Consider the following 12,811-nt stretch of genomic DNA (forward strand, 5'->3'; position numbering starts at 1 on the left):
GAAGCAAACAGGAGGCTGATCTAGAGAGTAACAAGGGGGAATGTCCCATAAAATAAGGTGTTGGAACGTTTCTGTCTCATTCTCTCTTAAGCTGCCCACGTAAGCTGAGCCCTAAAAAATGGGACTGTAATGGCCACATGGAGAACAAAAACAGGAGGAAGAAGGTTATAGGCAAGAAGAAGAACATGTGCATATAGAATGTGGTAAATAAGGGGAGAGAGTAGTTTGAGATGAGATTGCAAAGGAGGGCAGGAGCCAGGTGATACAGGACCTTGCCAGTCTTGTTAGGCATTTCAGTTTATTCTGGTGCAACAGGAAGCCCTGGAAGTCTAATAAACAGGAACACGGTGATCCAGTTTGTGTTTGAAGAGGATTGCTTTTGTAGTTGTGTGCATTCAAATGAGGCAGAGAATTAGAGACTACTTAGGTAGGTATCGAGAGAGACTGAGCTGTACCTTGGGAAGAAATATTTTAAAAATCAGTGTTTTAACACCACAGGTTGTTTGTTTTTTTTTTTTCTTTGCTCACAAAACAGTGTAGTTAGTTGGGCCTCTCTCTTGGGCAACTCTAGTGGTACCTTGAACAGCCAGGCTCCACCCATATTTTAACTCTGCTATCTTTAATCCATGGCCTTTACAGTCATCAGGAAAGGGAAGAGCAAGTATAGGTAATGGTTTGGGAGTTTAAGAACAGACCTGGAAGTGATCTGAACACTTTGGCTGGTACCCTGTTACCAGAACTACATCACATTGGCTCAGTTCTAATTGCGAGAGAGGCTGGGAGATAGCGCCTTCCTGGGCAGGAGGCAAGGGAACCATGATGGTCTTGACCTGGGTATAAGCAGTGGAGATAGAGAGAAGTGGATGAATTCTTGCTTTCCCTCTTCTAATTATCTCCTTCATTCTTAGTTGTACTTAATGTGCATCAGCTTTATTGGACCCCTCCGTGCAGTCAGATGGGACTCCTAGCCCTTCTTCCAGCTTGTCCTGCCTGGAATGCCTGTGTTTTTTAACGCTGCTTGCTTGTCTTATGAAGTTGAAGGCCCGACTCAGATGCAGCAGACATTCCTTTCAGACAGGAATGGTTTCTTATGCTAAACTCTGAGAACAGTACTTTGTTGTGTCACCTTTCTAAATAAACTCCATTAGAGCCAGGACCTTGCACATTTAGCTCAGTTTTCTCAAGAAATTAGTACAGTGACAGTCATTTAATGAAAGTTTGCCAGATTGAACAAACTCTGCTTAATCTGATTATTGCTTCTGTTAAATGCAGACACTCTGGAGACAAGACTGCTTTGTTCATTCTTGCATTCCTAGCATCCAGCATCTTAGGCATTCAGTGTATGTCTGAGCCAATGAATGGGTATTTGATATAACTATAGAATACAATAGAGTCACAGAATACCCATGTTTACTAGACTCACGTAACTTCAGCTGCACACTCAGGAGATGGAGCAGTTTCATGGTGTCTGTGATTCTCCTGTGCTTTGGCTCAGCCAGCCATGCACTGTGGTGACAGTGAGAGTGCAGTGCCCTTGTGAATTTGCTCTTGCCTCACTGCCAACTCATTAACAGCAATCAGGCTGTACTGAGTGTGATTCTTATGTTTAAAAGAATAGTAGTTTGGGGGTACAGTATAGCCCCTAAATGTAGGTAGCTTCATTCACATTCATCTGAAGAAATAGAAGTCTCTCCCAATGCTGAGGGGAAGACGAGCTATTTTGCATCTAGTACAACTACTGCCCTGTACTTTGTGGGCATCTGAAGAAGCTTTCAAGGATAATTGCAATTTTATACTGTTTTGCCTTGCCACCGCTTAACATGGCTCTTCACTTGCTCTCTGCACATCCCCTGTTCAACCAGTTCCTGCTTCCCACCTATACCCTTCTCACAGGGACATCCTTGCCCCCTGCCCCAGCTAGTGATTGTTCTAGTCCTTAGCCAAGAATGATTCTGCCTCCTTGTTTATGAAAGAGAAGCATCAGCCCTTGTGATGGTTGTAAATCTGAGGGCTCTGAGGGATTTGCCCCAGTTGCTCGTTTCCCTGGTAACTGCAGAACCAATCTGATGTCAGTTTCCCCTGCAAGTGTAGCCTCCTTCATCCCCTAGGGGTGACAATTGCTGCTGTGGTCTGCCTGCTGTCTGCCAGGCACTGCGAAGTGTTGCTCCAGGACCATTTTGCTGCAGATGTGTAAGATATCCTATCCAGTAAACCAGTGATGTCTCTGTCACTGTCTCTTGGATCTTTCTTCAGTCTTGAGGTATGGCAGCTACAGGGTTTGCAGGTTTGCAGGGTACAGCCCAACACCTGCTGACCGGCTATAACTCTTACATGGTGAAAATGACACTGAGTTTAAAAGATCTGTTTCACATGTATAATATCATGTAAGAATCGAATTGCTAGTCTATGTCCGATGCAGGATATGGCACACTTGGGGCTGGTACACGGGGATGACCCAGAGAGATGTTGTGGGGAGGGAGGTGGGAGGGGGTTCATGTTTGGGAACGCATGTACAGCCGTGGTGGATTCATGTCAATGTATGGCAAAACCAATACAGAATTGTAAAGTAAAATAAAAAAGAAAAAATAAAAAAAATAAAAGATCTGTTTCAGTTGGAGCTTTGCTACATACCATTTGTATGGCTTTTCTAAGCCTGTTTTCTTTTTCACCTGTGAAATGGTGAAAATACCTATCCCACAGTGTTGTTAGGATATAAATGAGATAATTGTGAGACTGTTTTATGAATTGTAAAGCATCATGTTAACCTGAAGAGGTTTTACATGTCCCTCAGGGACACTGCATTTACTTACAATTAGCTTACTTTTCATTCTTATATTCTACTCAGCATTACTTCTGTGTTATTAATATTAATAAGACAACTTCTATTTCTTTTATGCTGCTTTGTCCTATTAAGGCAAAAAGGAAATGTTGCTTATCTTTTTCACTGAGCTTTTTAGGAGATACCTTAAAGCTTAGACATTGCCAGTTTACCTCATAGGCTGATGAGCACCTGAAAAATGACCTTGGTAACAGGCAGCACAGTGGCTGAGGCTGCCTCATGCTGCCTCAGCTACCCTGGGGCAGCCGACCAGGGGTCACTCCTGAGTTGTTCTAGTATCTTATAAGTGGTGAAAACAGCCTAAAACTCTGCAGCTTCTTCAACTCATTCTCTTTATTTGATCTCTCTCCTTTTTTTGGTTCTTTTCTCCAAAGGTTGCAGGTTTTTTTTTTTTTTTTTTCCCTCTACCAGTGCTGCTAAAAAATTCCTGAAAGAGAGAAATGTAGAACCTTTCTTTTCCTCTATTGCATCTACTTATCACTGAAGTAAGGCAGTTTCTTTTGCTGTAAATAATCTATCTTTGAAACAGCCAAGACAGCATTGCCATTGTGCTCTACTGGTTAAGTGCTTTATTGATCCATTAAGTTACCATTTATTAACTGAGAATTCAGGAATCAGACTTCTCAGTCCCCAATATCACATTGCAAATAGTTCTTGTTTTTACAATAATTGGACTTTATCTGCATTTTCTTTGAAGGGGCAAACTAGGGTTTCATGTGGAGGTAAATATGATAAAGCTGTTGATTGCATTTGTGCTAAGGATAAGAAGAGGGGACGTAATGCTTCCCTCAGGCACTGTGTCTTTGTCAGATGACTGATTACCGTGAAGAATAAGGGTATTCCATGTGGCAGGAGCTGCACCATGCATTTTTGTGGACTACACCTGCTTATATATGCAATTAACTTATTTTAGATAATGCATTTCTGTTAATTTTTTTCTTGTTATTGAAAGCAATACATGTCATAAAAGAAGTTTGGAAATTACAGAAAAGTAGAAAATCAAAATTATTCAGAATCTAATTGCCTAGACGTAGTACTTTATTTTTATGTACTTTGTGTCTTGAATAATTTGCTTTAGAAAAAACATTTTATTGTATATCCCATTAGAATTAGGATTAAGAAAAACAACTACCTCTTATTTGTAAGTGCAACTGGATAGACAGTTGACACAAATAATCAACAACGGTAACCACATAAAAAGTAACTCTGCACTGTTGTCTGTCTAGACCTTGCTCAGGCCCTCCCTCTTCTTTTCTCCACATCCCCCACCCCAGTCTCCTTCCCCCAACCTCCCTCCTGTCCCTACTTCCATTCAAGGAAGAGTCACCTTCCTAATGATGTTAATGCTTCTAGTTTCTCACACTATTTCACCAATTTCTCCTATTGCAGCAAAGTATGAGCATGTTCTCAAGAGGTCTGGGACCAGTCTTAAAATGTCAGCCATGAGTCCACAACTTCTCTGCATTCTCTTGATTTATCCTAAAGATTCCTATGAATTTTGCTTTCTAACTTCCTTGTGTTCACTGTATTATAAAATATATTAAGTGTCTTATCTCTGAGTAAAATTCTCTAGGAAACTGTGCCACAGTTATCAAATGACTTTTAAACTCTCTGGTATGTGGCTGCATCCCCTGAGGGTACACATTACCCTAATTTGAGAAACCGGGACTCTGTAGATAAGTTTGTATTTTCTAAGAATATATTATTAAATAAAAGAAGTAAAGGAGTCAGATGTATACTAGATTCCAGTAATTCTCAATGGAGAGATACAGATCATGCCTTCCTAGAGGGAAGTGTCAGAATTATCTGGAAGGTTTCTTCAGATTTTGCTTGGCTTCCTTTTCAGTTTGAGAAAAAGGAAACAGGAAAAAGAAACAGGAGCACAATGAGCTCCTGTTCTGATTGGAAAAAGTCCTTGACCTGTCCTGTTTATCCCATCCCAATCTGTTGAAGTTTAGGATTTGGAGCAACCACAGTCCTGAATTAGAAAAGTATTCTGCTGCATTTGAAATGTTTGGCTCTTTACAGTGTCTGCAGATCTCTAATCATCTGACCATTTGTTCTCAGTAGGGTGCCTTCAGTGCTTCAGCGCTTTTAGCTCTCCTTCTGTTTCCTTTGTTCTGTGCCCTGCATCCTTCCTGCAGGTTTCCAGTATCATCATCATAGTAACGAGCTCTTTCTTATTTGAGGCCCAGTGGTGTAAATGCTACATTTCAGAAACATTCAATACTATGATAAATGTAAGGAATTCCATGATAAAAGGGCATCTGGCAATAAAAACTGTTTAGAGCCGTCCCTGTCACCACCCAATACCAGCACAACACTGAGCAGTAGCAGGCTGAGTACTCACACAGCAAGGCAGATGCTGACCCCACGACCAGGGACTCCGCTTTTCAGGAAAGAAGCGTCTTACTCTATGGGACCTATGAGAATATCAGGTTCCAGAGTCAGGAAAGGGGTCCAAAGTCTGCCTCTTCAGTTCTTATATGTGTAGGGTTTCAGCCCATTTCCCTTTCATCCTTTGTTTTCTGAAGCCTCTACCTCTGACAATTTGCGAAAAGTCTGAGCTGTAACAGATAGTTCATGCCAAGAAAAACAGGACCAAAGTAAAAATTCCCAGGTTTTATAACTAGGCCTTTCCCAATTCATTTTAACTTTTAGTTTTCTTTTCTACATTTATTATTTTTTTCTTTGAGACTTAGACAAAAAGATCATGTGAAACTTATAGTAAATATTATTATAAATAAACGCTTATTCTTCAACAGTTTTTAGATACTATTTAAGGGATCTTCACCCACAATTCCAACATGGTTTTTATCCTCCATACCACCAAGAAATTCTCTGACACCAGCTGAATTCCTAAAATTCATCTCAGTTCTAACACCATCTACCTAGAGATAAGTAGTATCAGTTTCCACAGGCTAATGACTTGTTTCCATGAGACTGCCCTCCACTTCAGAGACTAATTGCAAGTCCTAGCTGTCATGTGTATTTCTAACTGAATGGCTATAAGTTATGAGGGTCCCATGACTCCCTCCTTGAGTTTGATTAACTTGCTGGAGTGGCTCACAGGTTGTGGGAAACCAGTTTTCCACTAGATTACCATTTCATTACAAAGGATATAACTTAAGCAGCCAGATAGAAGAACTGCATATAACAAGGTATGAGGAAAGGGTGTGGAGCTTTCCTGCCCTCTCTAAGGGTACCATTCTCTCAGCACCTCCACATACTAACCAACCCAGAAGGTCTCTGAACCCCATACTTTGGGTTTTTATGGAGGCTTCATTACAAAGGTATGATTGATTAAATCATTGACCATTGGTCATTTTTTAAAGTTTTTTGGTTTTGTTTTTTAACTTTTTAGTTTATTTTGGAGTATAGTTTGATCAACAATGTGTTGTACAGCAGTGATTCAGTAATACATGTACATGTATCTATTCTTTTTGAAATTCTTGCTCCTGTTAGATTGTTACATACTATTGAGCAGAGTTCCCTGACCCTTGGTAATTTATTCAACCTCCAGCCCTTCCTTCGCCTGGAGGACACAAGTGTGGGACTAAAAGTTCCAACCCTTTAATCATATGGTTGGTTCTTCTGATGAGCAGCCTCCATCCTTTGGTGCTTTCCAAAAGTCACATTAGTAACATAAACCCAGTTGAGGTAGAAAGGAGCTTGTTATGAATAAGAAGACACCCATTTCCCCTTTATGGCTCTGAAGTGATTTCAGGAACTGAGGACTAGAGATCAAATACAATAACAAAAAGTGCTCCCATTGTTCTTCTCTCTAAAAAAATTTCAAGAGTTTGGGGAGCTGTGAGTCAGGAACTGTGGACAAAGACCAAATATATATGAGAAATATATTTTTGGTCTTCTAAATGACCAGATATATATTTCATACAAATCACAATATGATACTCTTTGATAGAAGGCATTATGTTCGATACAGTGATGAACAAGATGAGCCATGTACCAGCCTCTTGGAACCTACAGTCTGGGTGAAATCAATTAAATAAGCAGAAATAACTGTTAAGTTTATAATTGATAGCGTTTGACTGTCTCCTTGTTGAGGTGGTTTCTTCACTTGGTCAACACCACATACCCATTTCTTGCCTCACTGGCTACTCCTTGGTTTCATTTGCTGAGTCCACCTCATCTTTCCATCTAAGTGTTGCAATGCCCTTGGCCTTAGCCCTTGCAGCCTACTCTACCTAGATCGTATCATCTAGTCTATGGTTTTAAATAATACCTAGTAATATCAATACACTGATGACTCTCAAATTTGTATCTGTATTCCCTATTCCTCCCTAAACTCCATAAAACTTTAAACATCCCAATCCTCAGATTCACTACTTTCCATCTCATTAAATGGTACCACCATTTATCCAGTAGCTCGGGTCAGAAATATAAAATTTTCTTTATTCTTTCTTTACTTTCACAGCTTTCATCTACTCTATCAGTAAGTTCTGTTGGCTCTACAGACTAGGTCCTAATCCTACCACTTCTTATCACCTCCACTGTTCCCACTCAGGTTCAGTTGACAGTAGCCTCCTAATTGGTCATCTGATTCTGGCACCCTCATCCCCCTCCTTATTTATGGCATCTGTTCTCCACTTCTTAGTCTGAGCAATATTTCTGAAGCCTGAAACAGACCTTTGTAAAAATCTTCCAGTTAAGAAGTACTGATTTCAGGTCTGGGGCAGGCAGTGTACAAGGTGAATCTATGAGGGTAGGATACTAACAGTAAGAGAAATGATGAGAGTTTAATCCAGTTTTAACTATAAAATTGAAAGTGTTGTATACTGTCAAACAGTAAAGGAAGATCTTTATGAAATTTTTCTCAATATTACACCAGACCTTTGGAATTTAAAGACAAAAAGTAAAAGAATGTACAATATAAAGTAATAGCAGATTTTCTTTTTGATAGTTTGTGTGCACATACACATAGTTTAACAGTTTTTCAAACCAGCAAAAACATTCTAAGAAAGCACAGTGAAGTTTTATATACCTCTTAACCTAGATATACCAACTGTTAACCTTGGTCACTTAAGTTGAAGCATATACAGATGTTCCCCCCCCAAAAAAAACTGATCACTTAGATGATTGAAACTGAATGCACACATACACATATAATACATATTTCCCTTTGCCAGATCATCACAAAGTAGTATGATGCTTCATTGTTTATCTTCCTACATAAAATACATTATCCTTCATAACTGAAAATCAGTATCTCAGCTGAGAAAAATCAATGCTAATTGAACATCATCATCCTTATGTAGTCCTTACTCAAATTCCCCTATTTGTATCATCACGCTTTTTAAAAAAGTGACACTACCAAACTAATTTAAGAGTCTGGGGTACTTTCTCTTATAGAATAAAGTGTGTTTACTGTTGGCTTACTCCAGTTTTTTCCTTTTGTGATTTAGCTTCTTACATCCGTGTTTGACAACAGCATCAAGGCCTTTGGAGTACTTGAAAGTGATCCTTTTGACTGGGAGAAGACTGGAACTGATGGCTCCCTCACCACAACCACTACTTCCGCGACTCCTCAACTGCACACCCGTTTGACCCCTGCGGCAATTGGGTATGTCCCAAACAGGTGGTTCAGCAGTGTCTTTCCTAGATGCATTCTATGAGCAGAAATGTCTTTTATTTTATCCAGGTTGCCTCAGATAACCAAATGCGAAGATATAGGGATGCCTTTGGGTTTCCTGGAATTAACATTGCTCTTATACATGACTTTGTTCACATTTACTTTTCTTAGAAAGTACTTACAGGTTATACCGTGAAATGGCAGCTTAGAGCTTGTGTTGCTTGTTAATGTACAGAAGGTTTTCTTCAAAATGCAAAGGGGCATTTGTTGCATTTACTATTAAAGAATATATGAGATCTTAGAAACAACAGCCACAATTATTTCTAACTATCTTCTGCTTAAGTTTAGTGGGAACAAAACATGTAGGTATTCCTCTTATGAAAGTGATTAATTTTCAGAGTGTATTAGAAAGAGGTTAGTATTTTTTTTGTTATTTAATGTCTTTTTCTCTACATATGCATTCATATAGTTGCTTTTGTTATTTTTTATTTGGGGGAAGTTGTCTCTTTTTCTGATCTCCCCCTTTTTTTAAAACCTGTTCTCTAATTGCTTTAAACTGATTTAAAAGAAAGAGTAAATAGGGAAAAACCATACAGTGACCTAATTGGGATTCTCTATCACTAATCCATTGCTTTCCTTTTATATTGAGATGAGATACTAGAGCTTATTGACTCAGAAAAGCTTACATGGACCCATAGAACTGGAGATGATATCCCTAATTAGTCTGCGTGTTAGTTGCTCAGTCGTGTCCAACTCTTTGTGACCCCTTAGACTGTAGCCACTAGGCTCTTCTGTTCATGGAAATTCTCCAGGCAAGAATACTAGAGTGGGTTGCCATGCCCTCCTCCAGGGGATCTTCCTGACCCAGGAATTGAACCCGGTCTCCTACATTGCAGGCAAATTCTTTACCGTCTGAGCCACCAGGGAAGCCCAGATAGTTAGTCTAAGAGTTCTTAAATGTGAGACCCTGACTAGCTACAATAGAACCACCGTAGATGTTTGTTTAAAATACCTATTTGTAGGACTCAGAGCAGACCAACTAAATCAGAATGTCTAGGCATGTGGAACAGTTCATACACATCAGATGTTTCTCATGCTTATCTGGTTTTGGAATCCATCACTCTGTTGCAGCCACTTTACTTTACAAGTAAGAAACTAAATAGCAAAAGATTAAACAAGAAAATGGGACTAAGAGCATTTAAAAGGTAAATGTCCAAAGGTGACCATTAAAACAAAAACGTAAACCTTCGAAAATATATATTTTTTAAAGTTTTAAAGTACAAAGAGTGCCTATCTTATAGAGAATATAGCAAAATACACATAATTATAATTATAATTATAACAGGATTAAGATGAAACTTAACAGTCATCTAGATAAATATGCATGGGCACATCTATTAAAAAGATTTTTAGTTCCGTTTACATTGCTATATACAAGAGATACACTAAGAAAAACACGTTTCAGAAAGGGATAGACAAAAATAAATCAGGAAAATGGAAATAGAAAATAGCAATCTTGATATCAAACAATGTAGCGTTCAAGTAAAAAACCACAAAACATTAAAAGTTACAGAGATGGAGGGGTACTTTTAAGGCTAAGTGTCACAAGTCACAAATGGGACATAGTATTTATTAATATTTAGTCGCCAGAATCATAGCAGTAATCTTTCGAAAGCCACAAATAACAGAGATTCAAAGATACAAAGAAACACACTAGTAACTGGAGATTGTAATACAGTTCAGTCTGTGTTCACAGTTGAGTTCAAGGTTGAATTCAGCTGAATGAAGAATAAGAACTAGAAGACAGCAACACAGGTAGACCTTAGGCATGTTTTTCAACTCCTATACCCTGATGATAGAGATAGCACCATCCACTCAAGTGCCCCTGGTATATTCATAAAAATTGATCAGTTATCAGGTCACCAAACAGAGGTAGTTCCACAAAGTAGAAGTGTTACCTTATCTGATCACACTGTAATAGAAACAGATATTATTTACTAACAAAAAAGTGTCAAAGGCCCTTCTACCTGGAAACGTAAAAACCTTCTATCAAACTACTCTAGGGTAAAAGGGGAAATGGAAACTGAAATTATAGGGAAAATATTGATAACTAAAACGTTACATATCAGAATCTGTGGGATACATTTAAAGCCAAGATAAGGGGAAACTTGATAGCATTGAATAAGGAGATATGTAAGGTCAAGATGTCTTATTACTGATGATATTAATGTTGGTAATCTGGTTAAGGTGGTGTTAAGTTTTTTTACCATAAAGTTGCTGTTTTTCCCTTTGTGTTTTACTACTCAGGATACTTTGAGGCTATTTGAATATACTTACTTTTCATCATACATTTGTCTACTCATTTTAGTATCCATCTTGCCTGCAAAGTATTAGACCCATAAGCCTACCGTTTACTATCTGGCTCTTTGAAAAAAAAGTTCACTCACCTCTTGAGTTTTCTCTCCTTGCAAATGATATGGTTGAATACCTGAAAAACCCTAGAGAATCAGTGTTAAAGAGAAAAAACGATAATTTATGTCCCACAACTCTTAGCTCTTCATAGAGGGAAAAAGTGTAGAAGGTAGAAGTGAAGTGAAATGAAGTCACTCAGTCGTGTCTGACTCTTTGCGGCCTCATGGGCTGTAGCCTACGAGGCTCCTCTGTCCATGGGATTTTCCAGGCAAGAGTACTGGAGTGGATTGCCATTTCCTTCTCCAGGGGATCTTCCTGACCCAGGGATCGAACCCGGGTCTCCCGCATTGTAGACAGACACTTTACCGTCTGAGCCACCAGGGAAGGTAAGAGGATGCTTTAGATCAGGAGTCATCAAGCCTTACCTGTTAACTAAGGGCCAGATGAATATCTGTGGGCTCTGCTGTCTGCCACCACCACCACTGCCTCTGTAGTGCTAAAGTAGTATAGCCAGTATGTAAACAAATGAGCAGGCCTGTGTGCCACACATAGTATTACACAGATGAACAGATTTGGCTCATAGGCCCTAATTTGCCGACTCCTACCTTATATTATGGGAAAGGGCATGAAAAGGATGTTCAGTCTCATTACTTGTCTTGACATCTATCCAGTTCTTCCAAATATCTTCTTAATGTTTACCCCTAATCTGCTTCTATAATTTATACCTTGCCTGCAAACACAGGCCATGTGCTCCTGTCACATGTATCTTTCTTATTCTCACAGCGTGACGTATTTATAACACCTGGGCCTTTAGAGTGGTTCACTGAGAAGACATCTATTTTCCCACTCATAATAATTGTGTGTGTCAGTATAATCTGCTGAAGGCATTTTTTTTCTACTTTTAGACATTGCAGGTCCCTCTAAGAAAAGTTTTTGCTCTGTGCTAAATGTTATGTTCAGTCAGCAATATTAAAAAAAACCAAAACTATAGTCTATAAAGTAGAACATAGTAGTTATAGAACAGCAGACCCAGCAGGGGCTGATCACTTAGTGAGTTGTAACAGAACTAGAAAAGCCCTTCGTGGGCCAGAAGTCTTGGGGAGTGATGACCAGTTACGTAAATAGGACATGAAGTTACTTTGAAAGAACATATGGACAAACGCCAGTTAATTTTTCCTATTTTGTTCCTGGTCAGTTCATACAGAACCATATGAACTGTATAGTTAGAAAATTTCTTGTTTCCCTTTGAAGGCAAGAATCATAACATAATATTTTTCTGTTTATAGTTTTTGTTATTCTCTAAGAAAAATAGGTTAAGAATAGAATATATTAAAATTCACAGAGTCAATAGAAAATAAATGCCTTTAAAGTGATCGCTAACTTAGAGAGTTATTGTATAAGAATTTGTGTTTTTAAATCAGTTTGAAAGTTCCGTTGATCAAAATGCCGTTTATTTTGTAGAATTGGCATGCCCTAAGTTTCTGAGGTTTTTGTTTTGTTCTGCTTTCTTAGTTATGTATAGACTTCATCATTTAAATCTAGAAACAAAATGTAGGATAGTCCCATAGTAATTTTTGATTCTGGTGTTTTTAACCTTCTGCCATTTTTTCTTTCTTTTTTCCATTTATCACTTTCAGAATTGCCAACGCCACTCCCATCCCAGGAGACATGCTTCGAGAAAATACAGATGAGGTGTTTCCAGATGAACAGCTTAGTGATGGAGAAAATGGCATCCCTGTTGGTGTGTCACCAGATAAATTGCCTGGGTCTCTGGGACACCCTCGTCCCCAGGAGAAGGATGTCTGGGAAGAGATGGATACCAACAGGAATAAGATAAAGCTTGGGATTTGTAAGGTGTGTATTTCTTGCATAGGAAATGATATCTATCTCTGTCTTATTTTTCTCCTGTTGGTTTAGCAGAGTATCATGATTCTCAATCTTGAATAAGTAGAACACTCTGTTGCTAG

General features: G+C 38.8%; 1 protein-coding gene across 3 annotated transcripts in view; it reads left to right on the plus strand.

The window, feature by feature from the left end:
* TTBK2 (tau tubulin kinase 2) overlaps positions 1 to 12,811 on the plus strand; it is a 127,805-nt gene that overhangs the window by 89,288 nt on the left and 25,706 nt on the right. For all 3 annotated transcript variants that reach the window (XM_040226816.1, XM_040226818.1, XM_040226817.1), the window contains 2 exons: positions 8,266 to 8,423; positions 12,482 to 12,698. In XM_040226816.1, the coding sequence (XP_040082750.1) occupies positions 8,266 to 8,423; positions 12,482 to 12,698 (375 nt within the window). The remainder of the gene's footprint in view (positions 1 to 8,265; positions 8,424 to 12,481; positions 12,699 to 12,811) is intronic.

The sequence above is a fragment of the Oryx dammah genome, unplaced genomic scaffold, assembly GCF_014754425.2.
Source record: "Oryx dammah isolate SB20612 unplaced genomic scaffold, SCBI_Odam_1.1 HiC_scaffold_26, whole genome shotgun sequence".
In the NCBI taxonomy this organism is placed as follows: Eukaryota; Metazoa; Chordata; class Mammalia; order Artiodactyla; family Bovidae; genus Oryx; species Oryx dammah.